Source organism: Pleurodeles waltl, chromosome 6 (assembly GCF_031143425.1).
Source record: "Pleurodeles waltl isolate 20211129_DDA chromosome 6, aPleWal1.hap1.20221129, whole genome shotgun sequence".
NCBI lineage: Eukaryota > Metazoa > Chordata > Amphibia > Caudata > Salamandridae > Pleurodeles > Pleurodeles waltl.
This window is the reverse complement of record NC_090445.1, coordinates 1,081,124,789-1,081,137,992: the sequence shown is the minus strand read 5'-3', so window position 1 is coordinate 1,081,137,992 and position 13,204 is coordinate 1,081,124,789. Positions and strand designations below refer to the sequence as shown.

The following is a 13,204-nucleotide window of genomic DNA, read 5'->3' as shown; positions in this document are numbered from 1 at the left end:
AAGGAAGGAACTCAAGAACATCGATATGCCAGGCAAACGTGTGCTTTTGGAACAAGTATACAGTGATTCGTTGCTAAGTCCATTGTCGTCCTCCCAATGTGTGGTAGAAATTAAAGGGAGGAGATTGAAAGTCTGATGCAACCACCTTCCAGACACTTATTTAAAATAAAGCACGAAAGATATTGAAGTAATCTCTAATAAAAACATTAGATGTGCCATAGACACGTCACTCACCACAATAAGACAAATACAGGGATCTTGCTAGGCTTCATCCAGGTTGCACGTTTTTGGTTTGTCTCCCAAGGTACAACAGTCTCTCATATTCTTACAATTTGACAGGGAGACATGTTAAAAGATCAAGAACAATGCAAGCACAGGTAAGGCTGTGGGTATTTGTCAGCACTGGAGATCAGTGTCAGAATTTCCCAGAGTACAAAGAAGTCCAGTACCAAAAATAGGTGTCAAATCAATAACAGTAGCTTTTTGATGAAGAACAGGTTCCCAAGGGTGATCTAGCAGAGGCACCTTGTGTGGAAGTGGTAGAGGCCAGAGCAGATGTACCTCTGCTACCAAGCAGCGACAAGCTTTTTAGCCCATTGACACGAGCCAGGGAAGGGCTGAGGTCATACCTTCCGAACTGGGAGGTCAAAAGCTCATATTGGCAGGTGTTTTCCATCATCATCCACTGCCGCTGTGTGTAATTTCACACTGTACCTCCAGTCTTCCACTGTGCCACCACAAGATAAACAGGGAACATATAAACCTTCTAATAGAACTTCAAAAACAAAGGGCTGTTTAAGGAGGGCCTTTCACTCCACCATTACAAGGGGAACACTTACTATGCTTCCTTATTCCAAAAAAAAAAAAATGGTTTGGGCTCATTGAGCTGCTGCTTCAGATTGGATTATTTCCAGCTGGTCACCTTTCAAGATGTCAGTGGACTTCTAAAAGTAGATTTTATGACAACACTAAACCTGAAAGATGCATACTTTTGTATCCTAATGATAAATTAGGCTTGTTGCTAGTACCTCAGGTTAGTGGTATGTGGAACGCCTTATATATTTAAAGTCCTACTGTTCTGCATGATACATTTTTTGGACAGTTACCATATGTCTAGCTGTAGTAGCAGTGCACCCAAGGCATAGTCAAACTCCTACATTATCATACTTAGATTACTGACTGCTAAAAGAGCTCAAGTCATGCCCACTACTTCATGCGCTCAGCAGATGATTGTCTTTCTCCCCAAACTGAGTTTCAGGACCAATGCTAATATATCCCACCTGTGTTTACAGCTGCCCAAACGTTTCTTAGGAGACATACAATTCATGTGGAGTGAACACCTACACCAGCGGCAATAGTGGGATGTTTCCATGACTGATCTCCTTTTCCAGACATCACGTCCTCTGACAGTGAGAACAATAATGAACCTGTTACAGATGGTGGCCTCGTGTATTGTGCTAGTTCCAAACTCAGAATTACTCATGCATCAGTTGCAGGACTGTGTAGCCAGACGATCGTCACATACAACTCTTTCCAGCTCGTATGTCTTAACTAGATATCACCATCTCCTTTCTTCCTATTCCTTTCAACACTAACTCATCACATGCTGTACTATTTTTCTTTCTTGTACGCACATTTCTCCTTTTGTATCCCTGATTATCTCCCTGGCTAATAATCGTTAAACAAGACATCATTGACGTCCCCTTGCTCTGTACTCCTGTCTCTCCCCTCTCTCTTCTCTTGTGTATCCGTCATTTGGTACTTTCATGTAGCATACTGGAGTTAGTGGCATGTCTTCGATGTGTTTGATAAATTATTCTCTCTCTGCAGGACAGCAATGGTCAGGTTGCTGGAGGAGGGGTGTCTGTATATTACTCCCATGTCCTACAGATGTTGTTCTTCAGTTATTCTCAGGGAAAATCGTTTGCTGCCACTATAAACCGGTCCTCACTGGAGGTTCTGCAACTCTTCTCCATAAACGTAAAAAGGTGAGAAACAACTTAACTTGCATCACTGTTTCTTTCTACCAGGTGTAAATATAATAACTACCTTTTAGATTATCAAGGTTGCCTCGCTTGTCATTTTCTTTAGCTTTATTTTCCTCAAACAAATGAATAAGCTTCAATGTGTTGATGTTATTTGCTTAGTAAATGTTAAATATGTATGTATTTGTGCACAGCAGTTAAAAATGAAAGATAACACGTTATTTAGAGCAACTACTCCAGTAAGCACACATTGGCACATTTATGACAGTGGAGAGGTCAAATCAGACTTTATTTAAGTACAGAAATTTTACAGGAGACAAACCGATTGCATGTATCAATTACTTTACACCCAGAATCAACTTTCCCCATAGTTATGGTGTCTCTTCAAGGTGACGTAACCGCACTGCACAAATGTCAGCTGCTGTCTGGAACGTTTTGGGGTGATCTGTCATGCGGGGGCTGAGAAAAAGGGGGAGTAGGGGTATCCCAAAACGTATTTTCTCCATGTTCATTTCCATAGGGATTTTGAACAGGAAAACCGGCTGAACCCCACTTGATGAATTTACACCAAATTTTGGCAGAAAGCTAGCTCTTTTTGTGATTTGGTGTAAATCCATTCAGTAGTTTTGTAGTTAATAAATGAAAACCATATTTGTGTGTGTGTGTATATATATATATATATATATATATATATATATATATATATATATATATATATATATATAGACACCATACTTCTCGTATCTTCTGCGAATTTGGCGGAAAAGCAAAGCCCTAATTGGCTGGCTGCAACCTGACAGAAAAGTTGTCGCTGCAATTTTATTTCTCACATTGCCTGGGAGGTATGAACAAACTGTGTATAAACATATGAGGTCAGGTTACAGGTAAACTGACCTTATAGTGTACATAGAGCTCATAGTGTTCCCTCATTGGCAAAAAATTGCCTTTTCTGTTTATTTTTTTTTTTGTTTTCTTTTGACCGACTGCAGATTTGAGGATCCTCCTCGGATCTTGGGGAAAAGCAAGGCCCCGATAGGCTTGCAGCAACCTGCCACAAATACTAACGTGCGTCTTTAAAAAATACACATAGAAATTCACTGAAGAAAACAAAGGTTACAGGGATATTATAGTTAGGTTGATGTTTTACCCATAGAAATTCAGCAGTTACAGTTATACTTATCTGAAGGAACTATAACTTGTGCCGTAAAGTAACTTTGGGCAACAAGTTGTAGTTTCTTCACATACGTATAACCAATAGATGAATTTCTATGGTTTTATATGAGTAAAATGTCAACCAACTATGTCGTCCCTGTAACATTTGTTATATATATATATATATATATATATATATATATATATATATATATATATATATATATATATATATATATATATTCTTATATAACAACTGAAATTATCCAGTTATAGTTATTTCACTTAACTATTACTTTGCCCCATCATGCACGGTTATTTGCAGTGATGTTATCCATGTCATAGAAAATGCCATGAGTAATGTGGAATAATTAGTGCATGGCACAGATGTCAGTTATAATTACTGTAGGGCATAAGTTATAGTTACTTGAACTGTCACTGGTAAATTTCAGTGGTTTTGTTACTTTAAAACAGTATGTTTTAACTGATATTTTGAAAGAACTGTAAGATCTCTATAACCTTTGTTTTTTTTTCAGTAAATTTCTAAGGCTTCTTTAAACGTAAAGTAAAATATAACCGTTCCTAAATATACTGCCATTTTAACCGGTGTGTTTTTTTTCAGTGAATTTCTACAGGGTTTTTTTTTTTTTTTACCTAATGTAAGATGTCCATCTCTGTGCGCACCATGGGGTTGGGCGTGGGGCCTGGCTCCATATATAAACATATCTACCCTCCTCTTCACATATATACACATCGGCCCCAGGGGACAGGGTCCCTGGGCCTAAAAATGACCCCTCCCTCCTTTTTTACCCCATAAATGAGTTGAACTGATCCCTGGGACTTGGCACACCCCACGGCTATAAAACAGGGCAATCCCAATTTTTTTAAATTTTTTTTTTTACTTTTTTGTCAGCCAATCAAGCGGGACTGCGCATCAGATTAAGCAAGATTGCATTTCCCCCTTTATCAAAAAGCTTTTCAGGCCATGGGAACAAAGTTCCCAAGACCTGTACTGGCTGAAGCGTAATTTATTCATGTGGCATGCAAGTTATTGTGGTTGTTCTGTAAATTATACCTTAGCCAGTCAAAAGTGTTACATTTTTTTAGTACCAGTCAAACGGTCCAGACTGGTGTAATTCCATTCAGCCGCTGGGCTGGAGCGCGGTTAAGACATCTCTGTGGAGTTGCATGGGGGAAAAGGAAAATTGCGTTTTGTGATTTCCTCTTTTCCCGTCCCCCTCTTGATAGATCACCCTAAAACTTTACTGGAACGAGTTGAGGTGTATGAACTTTTTTTAGATCTTTTGTGAATATTCATGAAACGGTGCCCAAGTTATTAGCAACCCAAATTATCCTTTTTCTATGGTAAATTTACAAGTTGTTTTTCTTCTAGATGTATTTGACACCGAGATGCCTTATGACCCGCCCTCCACTTTGGAGAACCCATGTTCACTGTCTATACTTAGAATGGATTGACAGGAGCAGTCAGGCTCCAGGCTATGAGAGTCTGAATGTGGAAAGTGTGGTGAATGGTTAACATAACCTTCCAGTTCTGTCTTAAGATTTGATGCAGAGCTTCCGTGCTTGGGTCATCATCAGATCTGTCCTTTGCCCTGAGTAGTTAAAAAAACAAGGGATATCCAGTAAGCCAATCAGGACCATGAGTGATCAACTGAAATACAGAAAACAAGGTTCACAGTGGACTTTTTCTGTAAAAAAGTTAATAACAATTATGGTGGATGTAAGAAACATCCACAGTTGTTGCTTGTCAGATCTTGATACTTTAACAATCATGGCCAAAAGAACATAATCAATGCATGTACTGGGGTACAGTTATTAAAATTATTTATCCATTAATAAATAACAATTCAGTGCTCAGCGAGAAGTGACCACGCGTTGCAAGAAAAGTGATAGTGACAACTGTGCATACAGAAAAGCTAAAGACACTCTAGACTGAGGAGGATTCCAGGCAACTATGGTCATGTGAGTCTGCAGTTGACAGCATTGTAACAGGGGCAGGATCCAAGTACCTGTGTGTGATGGCACCCCTGCATGAGCAAAGGTACCCCTATGAACTCCAGCTCCTTTTTCCTAGAATTTATAAGTGCGGGGAAGCCATTTTACCCGTGTACTGGACACATAATGGTAACTCCGAACCTGGGCATTTTTGGTATCAAACATGTCGAAATCATACCGCAATACTGTTTCCATTATTGGTTGTATGATTCTATGCACTCTGGGGGCTCCTTAAAGGATCCACAGGATTGCTCCTACCAGTTTGCTGTTTAGCCTCCTCAAGCAGAGGAATGCAGAACAAAGGATTTCCTTTGGGAGAGGGAGGCTACACCCTCTCCCTTTAAACATAGGTGTTACATGGCTTGGGAGGGGTAGACTCTCGAAGCCATTGGTATGCTTTCAAGGGCACATTTGGTTCCTTCCTTGCATAAACTGGTTTGCAGCAGTCCAGGGACCCTTAGTCCCTGCTCTGGCATGAAACTGGACAATGGAAAGAGGGGTGACCAACTCCCCTGTCCATCACCTCACCAGGGGTGGTGCCCAGAGCCCCTCCAGGTGGCCACTTGATTTTGCCATCTTGAATCCAAGGTGGGCAGAGGCCCCTGGGAGCATGTGAATGGCCAGGTCAGACAGGTGATGTCACAGCCCCCTAGATAGGTGGTCACCCTGCTAGGTGACCAACCCCCCTTCCTGGGCTATTTAGGATCTCCCTGTTGGGCGGATCTTCAGACTCGAAGTGCAAGAATCCTGCAGAAGTCCTCTGCATCATTTCCTTAATCTTCTGGCCACCGGGACTGCAACTGGACCCTCCAGCAACCAACAATTTGCAACTCCAGCAACGACTCTGCTGTGCAACATTGTTTCTCCAGCTCCTTCCAGCAACTGCAACATTCCACTGGGTGTGCATCCTCTGAGTGTGACAAGTCTACAGCCTGCACGAGAAATAAATCTCCCTTGGAGTGAAGAAGTCACTCCCCTGCCTCTGCAGGGACCTACTGCAATGATGTCAGGCTGCATGGATCTTCTCTCCTGCAAATCTGCGTGGATCTTGCAACATGGGTGGCGGTCTGGAGTGGTACCCTCTGTCCTCTCTACCAGCTGTTCAACTTAGGAAGACGGTGAGCCCTTGCTTCTCCTTGCAGGATAGTTCTCCTGTGTACCACGACTCTTGCAGCTGCCAAGACTTGTTTGTTTCTCCTCCAGATGATCTTCAGGCTCTGTGTAGCCCCAGCATCCCGCAATCTTCCCTGCAAAGCACAGTTGGCTGCATGCTGCATGCCCGCGATGCGGGACTCCTCTCCAGGTGTGATGAGTGGGCCTCACTGTGACTCCTGTGCCTGCTGCCTGTGAGTTGCTAGTGGGGGGCTGCCTCCTCGTCCTCCGACTCTCCTCACTGCTGAGGGTCACCTGGAACTCCCCTCCTTAGGTCGAGTCCCCCGGACCTTGTTGGTCCCCGGCAGCTCTGCAACTCTTCATTTGTGACTTTTGCCTTTGCCAAGGCTTGTTGGTGTTTTTTTCCACACCACTGACCGACTGCAACTCTTATGACGTGGGACATTATCTGCATCACTTCTGGATATCTTCTCCTGCTCCAGTGCTGCACAGCTGACTCCTCGTCTTCACTGTTGACCTGATCCTGCAACTCCAGAAGAGTGGATAGTGGCTTCTGCCCCAGCCAGACACTCCAACTCGAACTGGAATTGGTCCCCTTCTTTTGCAGGTCCTCTTGTGTCAGGATCCACCTTTTGGTTTCTTCCAGTCTTGCACAAGAAGAAACTTACCTAAGTTTACTTGTGGGTTTGGGGAAAAAACAATTACTTACCTTACCCTACACCTCTTTAATAGAGGATACCTGGTATAAGGTGATAACATCATAGGTGGTCACCACACACACCAGGCCAGCTTCCTACATCCCACACCACCTCCCTTTTCCAGCATCTAATCTCTCACAGCATATGGATAACCACAGCTATCAATATGCACCAGCCATAAGCAGTGCACACTTTATAGCAATTTTGTCTTTTAGCATGTATAAGTTGTACATGTGCACAAGGCTCAGAGGTGCACTTAGTGCCCGGAGTGTCACTGACACCGCCACCCCCAAGCAAATTCCTCCAGAATGGTTTTCCAGAGTGTTAGGTCATCCTCCTTTTTGGTCGCAGCCTGTCAGACAGCAAATCTGTCTGCTTTGCTAAAGACATCTTGCGGACATTCAGAAAGCTGACCTAGCAATGCATTCTATCAGTTGCTTGCCATTGGCTTTGTGGCTTGTAACTCACATTTCTTGCTTTCCATTTGCTGGAGGATCTGTTTGTTGTAAGCTGTTCAGCTTGAGTTTGTATCTTCCTTGCCAGGCCTGTAAATCTTGTTCTTATCTCGCTACATTTGCTGTGCATTCAGAGACTGAGGTCAAAGGTCAGGCAGTGTCTTTCGGAGTGCTTGTTTACTTGTCTTTCTCTGACTTCAAAGTGAGTTTTTATGACAATCTTGCTGGATGTTTTGGATAGGCACTTTTCTCCAGCTGAAAAGGTCTCAGCCGAGAGATCTGCACACTGGTCATTCCAATTTGTCAGTGGGCTTTGCATCTGAGGAGACAACCTAGAAAGAATTTGACATTGGTGCGCATTCATGGCACTTTTATGAGGCTCCACTTCTCTCTTCCAGACTGAAACAACTGCATAGGGCTGTACAGTGCCACATAGTGACTCAGTAGAACTTCTCTAAATGTTTCCAGGACCGGTCTGATGTTGGGAGATTATTCACAAAGTGAGAAATCTGCATTTAGAGTAGTCACCAGAAAGATAGTTGTGAAAGGTAAGTAACTTATTCATCTGTCATTGGGTAATTATCAGTCATATACATCTGTGGGAATCTGGCTCTTTATATGAGATGCATTGTGCAGAGAGTCCAGGGGGTTCCCTCGCCAGTGGACAGAGCCTTGCTCTAGCGGTCCCAGTGAGCTCATTTTAGGGGGCATTGTGGTAGAGCAGCCTTAGGCTTATCAGAGCAAGACACCTGCAAATACACACAGTCAGAGACACACGATTCAAGGAGGAGGTTCGCACCATTTTACAAAAATAACAAGTGTCCTTATATATGTTTAGACACCAGAATCAACCCAATCAAGTAAGGACGTTTTGTGAGAGAAAAGTGCTGAAAAGCTGACCCCTATTGCAATTTTGAAAGCTGCAGTGCTATAATATGGAGAGAAAAACAAGTGCTACATTCAGGTATAGTACAGTATCTTATGGGACCAATCTGCTGGACCTAAGGTAAGTATTTGGCAAGGGTCAGGACCACACCAGCAGGTCATACCAGGTGGCACTGGGGCAGCTGGGTGCAGAGGTGTGTAGTATGGCGTTGGGTGCCGAATGTTAGTCAATGGGAATTGGTCCGGTTGAAAAGAGAAAGCAGGTTAGGACTTGGTGTCCAGTTTGGGTGAGCCACTGAGTGGGCACAGGTCTTGCAATGCACGGGGACATAGGGACACCAGTGGTTGTCTTCTCCTCAGTCCGGGGCCTCCAGGTGAAGAGGGCTCTTGGACAGTCAGGGGTCCATCACCAAAGGGGGGGGTGGGGTGCCGAGACCGACTGCAGGCATGGACTGGGGGACCATCCTGGTTGCACCAACAAGTGGGCTAAAGTCTCACGAGCCTGGGTGGCGCAGACACACCAGTGATCCTCTTCTCCTCTGTACAGGGTGTCTGGGTGCAGAGGTGCAATGGACCATCTGGTTTGCCGTCACCAGAGGCAGTCGCGGTTGAGTTGGGCCTGCACAAAGAGTTTGCAGACGTCGGAGTGGAGGTCGCAGTGGGGAAACCCATGATGGGTTTTCTCTCTGGAGAGGCTGAGGACCAGGTTGACACCGTTGGCCCATGTAGAAAAGTGACTCTTTTTGGCATGGTTACCCCCAGTTTTTGCTTGTTGACAGTGTGTGTATACTGTTTTCATTGGGATCCTGCTAGCCAGGCCCCAGTGATCGTGTTGTCTCCTCTAAATTTGGTTGCTATGGTACCCTTTACACCCCCCACAATTGGCATACGGGTGTACCTCTTTAAGTCCCTAGTATATGGTACTTGGGTATCCAGGGCATTTGTACACCAGGGGTCCCTCATGGGCAGCAGCATGTATTATGCCACCCATGGGAATCCCATACAAACTGTTTTTCATGCCTGCCATTTGCCGCCTGCGTGAAAAAGTGCATACACCATTTCACTGCTGGTCACTACACCAGGTCAGTCTTGTCCACCCCTATGGTAGGCCCTTCCAGTCCTTAGGGCAGGGTGCAGGTACCCCTGTGAGTGGACACCACTTCATGAGCAGAGTTGCCCCTACAAACTCCAGTTCCAGATACCTTGACTTCATAAGTGTGGGTAAGCCATTTTAGCTATGTACTGGCCTTAGGTCACCATCTATGGTCCACCTACGTAATGGGAACTCCAAACCTAGGCATGTGTGGTATCAAACATGTTTGAATCGTACCCGAATACTGATGCCAGTATTATTCACATGATTCCATGCATATTGGGGGCTTTTTAGAGGACCCCCTAGTATTGCTCTTACCAGGCTTCCAGGGTCTGTGAGCAGCCCACGCTGCTTCACCCCTCACAGGATGCTGCCCTCCTGCTGATTGACCAGCTCAAGCAGGGGAAGGCAGAACAAAGGATTTCCTGTAGGAGAGGGGTGCCACCTCCTCTCCCTTGGAAATAGGTGTTACAAGGCTGAGGAGGGATATCCTCACCACGCCACCGGCTTGCTTTGAAAGGCACACTTGGTGACCTCCTTGCATGATCTGGTTTACACCAGTCCAGGCACCTCCAGTCTCTGTCACAAAACTACACAAAGGAAAGAGGAGTAACTACTCCCCTGTCTATCACCATCCCAGTGGTGGTGCCCAGAGCTCCTCCAGGTGGCCTCTTGATTCTTCCATCTTGAAACCAAGATTGGCAAAGGCCCCTGGTAGCATCTGAGTGGTCAGGTTAGGCAGGTAATGTCAGTGACCCCCGCTGATAAGTGGTCACCTTGCAAAGTATCCAAGCCTCATTTTGGGCTATTAAGGGGCTTACTTGCAGGTGGGTCCCCAAATTCGGTGTGCAAGATTCCATCAGGACTCCTCTGCAAAGATCTCTTCTGCTCCTGGCCACCTGAACCGCTGCTGTACTCCACAGGAACCAAACAAGACTGCAACACCCAGACAACCTTGCCCTGCAATATTGTTTCTGCGGCTCCTATCAGCTCCTTGCAGCATTTCCACAGCTGTGCATTCTCTGGGGTCGACAAGACTTCAGCTGCACCAAAAAAACAAGAAGAAATCTCCCTTGGAATGAAGGTGTCACTCCCCTGCATCTGCAGGCACCTAAGGCAGCGACGTCTGCCTGCTGAGATCTTCTGTCCTCTGGATCTGCAAAGATTCTCCAACACATGTTGTGGTTTTTAGGAGTGCCCTGGGTCCTCTTTGCCTTCTCCCCAACTTTGGAGAAGGTGAGCCCTTGCCTCTTACTCCAGAACAGAATCCCTTTGCTCTGCAACTGTTGCCGCAACCAAGGCTTGTTGACTCTTGTTCCAAGGGGTCTTCAGGCTCCGAGTAGCCCCAGCACTCTACCTCTGCAAGGACAATCTCCTCTCTGCAGATCCAGCGACGTGGGACTCCTCCTCAGGTGCTGCTTAGGCCTCACTGCGACTTATTGTGTCTGCTGCCAGTGGGTTGCTCATGGGGGCTTCAACTTCTTCTGTTGGTTCTTTCTTCTGAATGTCAGCCTGGACTCCCCTCCAAGGATCAAAACCCCAGGACCATGCTGGTCTTCTACAGCCCTGCAAAACTTCTTCAGTTCCGACTTGCATTTGCTTGTGCTTGTTGGTGTTCCTCCTGCCCACTGACCCGTCCACAATCCGGCGGTCGTCGAGGGACAGTTCCTAGGCAACTTCTGGGACTTCTCTGAAACTCCTGGACTCCGCAGCTGGCCTTCATCCATCACCGTCGTCCCGGATCTTCACCCACAGAAGGGTGGGCATTACTTGCTGCCCCTCCTGCACAATCCTGTGAGGACTAGATTCTGACACCTTCTTCTACAGGTCCTCTTCATCCAGAATCCACTGTTGGGTTTCACCAGGCTGGTCATGTTCTTGCGTTGTAGCAATTCTAAGTCCCCATGTTAGCCTATAGGACAACCAGGTAATTTACCTCTGCTCTACTGGTCGCTGAGGGTCTTCAAGATACTCGCCTCTTGTGGTTCCATACTCTCCCAGCCATTGGCTAACTACTCCACAGCACTTGGTGGGAAACCCATTCTCGCATTCCATTATTTTAGTGTATGGTTTGGCCCGCCCTATAAGGCCCTTGCTATTTCTTGCCATTTCTAATGTTTTTACTACTAATTCCTAGTACTTACCTGTGTTCATTTTGTGTGTGCTTCCAGAGAGGTGGGGATTGCCTATAGTATTCTAGTTCAGTGTTATAATAAAGTAATGGTTCCTCTCATGTGCGATAAGTTACTGTGTGACTACTGTAGTATTGCAAGTGCTTCACACACCTCCTAGATGACTCCTGGCTGCTCACCACAGCTACTGCTAGAGAGCCCTGGCTTCCTAGACACTAACACTTACTCATAAGGGTTGCCTGGATCAGGTATAAGGTGCCAACACCATAGGTGTCCACCACACACTAGGCCAGCCTCTTACAGCCCTCTTTAGCATGGGCTGTGAGGCTTGGGTGCAGTGATGCTTTTCAGCAGCGGTTTTTGGCAGTCCAAAGTGCTCTTCAGCGGTTCCTAGGTGCCTGCAAGGCTGGAGGGGAGCAGCTCTGTTACTCCATGGGAGTTCCTTCTGCTGATATTAAGCCTGGCAGCCTTCCCGGGCTTCTGGAAGTTTCAGTAGCTGGAGGACGAGGTGTCTTTCTTGCAGTTGGCGAAGTACACTGGCAGGCTGGTAGGGTTGGCACTGAGTCAGTCACAGACCTCTAGTTCTTGCCTTTTGTGTCTCTGAAGTGTACTTCTTCAGGTCAGCAGGGTTCTGATTTCCTAGTGCCAGGGGCTCCCCTAAATACTGAATTTAGGGGACGTTCGGTAGTAGCCAATGGGTTACTTACCCCTGGAATCACTACAGCCCCTATATGACCACTTGCTGTGGGCAGAACCCTATCCCAGAGTTCCTAAATCTGCAAACACTAAGCTGGCAGATTTCTAAATGCTGTGTCCACATCAAGCCGCTCACCTTAGGGGTGGGACTGACCTGAGTGAACACACCTCTCTGAATACTGAAAGTCCTGCTTGTTCATGTGCCATCTTGGCCCCAGGGCAGGGGGGCTAGCATCTCTCCTTTGAGTGAAGTCAGATCTGCATACCAAGGGTGGTAGGCTTTTCTGAAGCCCCCGCCATGGAATGCAGACTTGCAGGGCATCCTGTTGGGTGGGGTGTAAACACCTCTTCCAGACCAGGCTTTTTCTCTGATCTCCTGAGAGCAAAAGGCTGTCACTTTAGTGGGGGCCAGAATATGGTTGTCTGGTGGTAGGCTAGCTAAAGCTAGTCAGTCCCTGCACAGGTAGTTGGTACGTTTTTTTGGAGACACCTCTAAAATGCTCTCTGGATGCATATATTAATAAGCCCATCACTGGTATCAGTTAGGGTTTATTAATACAAGATGTTTGACCAAACATTCCTAATTTCATTGAAGCCATCATGTAGCTAGGGAACTCGTATTGACCTGTGTCCAAGACGTGTATTTAAAATGGCTTCCCTGTTTACTCACCATGTCTAAGAATCAACTAAGACATAGGGGCAGTCACATGTAATAAAATGCACATTTCCTTAGATCTATAAGACCGTCTGTAGGGGTGATTTGCATATATTACATGCAGTGTTGAGGGACATGGCAACACAGGCTGTGCCCCATGTCGTGTTTTCACTTTTAGCTGCACCAAGACACACATCCTGCAACGGATGTCTGCATGTGCTAGGTGAGGGGTCCCTGAGGTTGGCACAGTACATGCTGCAGCCCTTGGGACCCCTCTTTGGTACCAATGCCCTTTGGTACCAGGAGTACCGTTTACTAGGTACT

The 13,204-nt window shown here is 45.7% G+C and overlaps 1 protein-coding gene across 17 annotated transcripts in view; it reads left to right on the top strand.

Annotated features, from left to right (window-relative positions):
* UBR4 (ubiquitin protein ligase E3 component n-recognin 4) overlaps positions 1-13,204 on the top strand; it is a 1,862,787-nt gene that overhangs the window by 921,352 nt on the left and 928,231 nt on the right. For all 17 annotated transcript variants that reach the window (XM_069240131.1, XM_069240143.1, XM_069240141.1 and 14 more), the window contains exon 44: positions 1,831-1,988. In XM_069240131.1, coding sequence (XP_069096232.1) covers positions 1,831-1,988 — 158 coding nt within the window. The remainder of the gene's footprint in view (positions 1-1,830; positions 1,989-13,204) is intronic.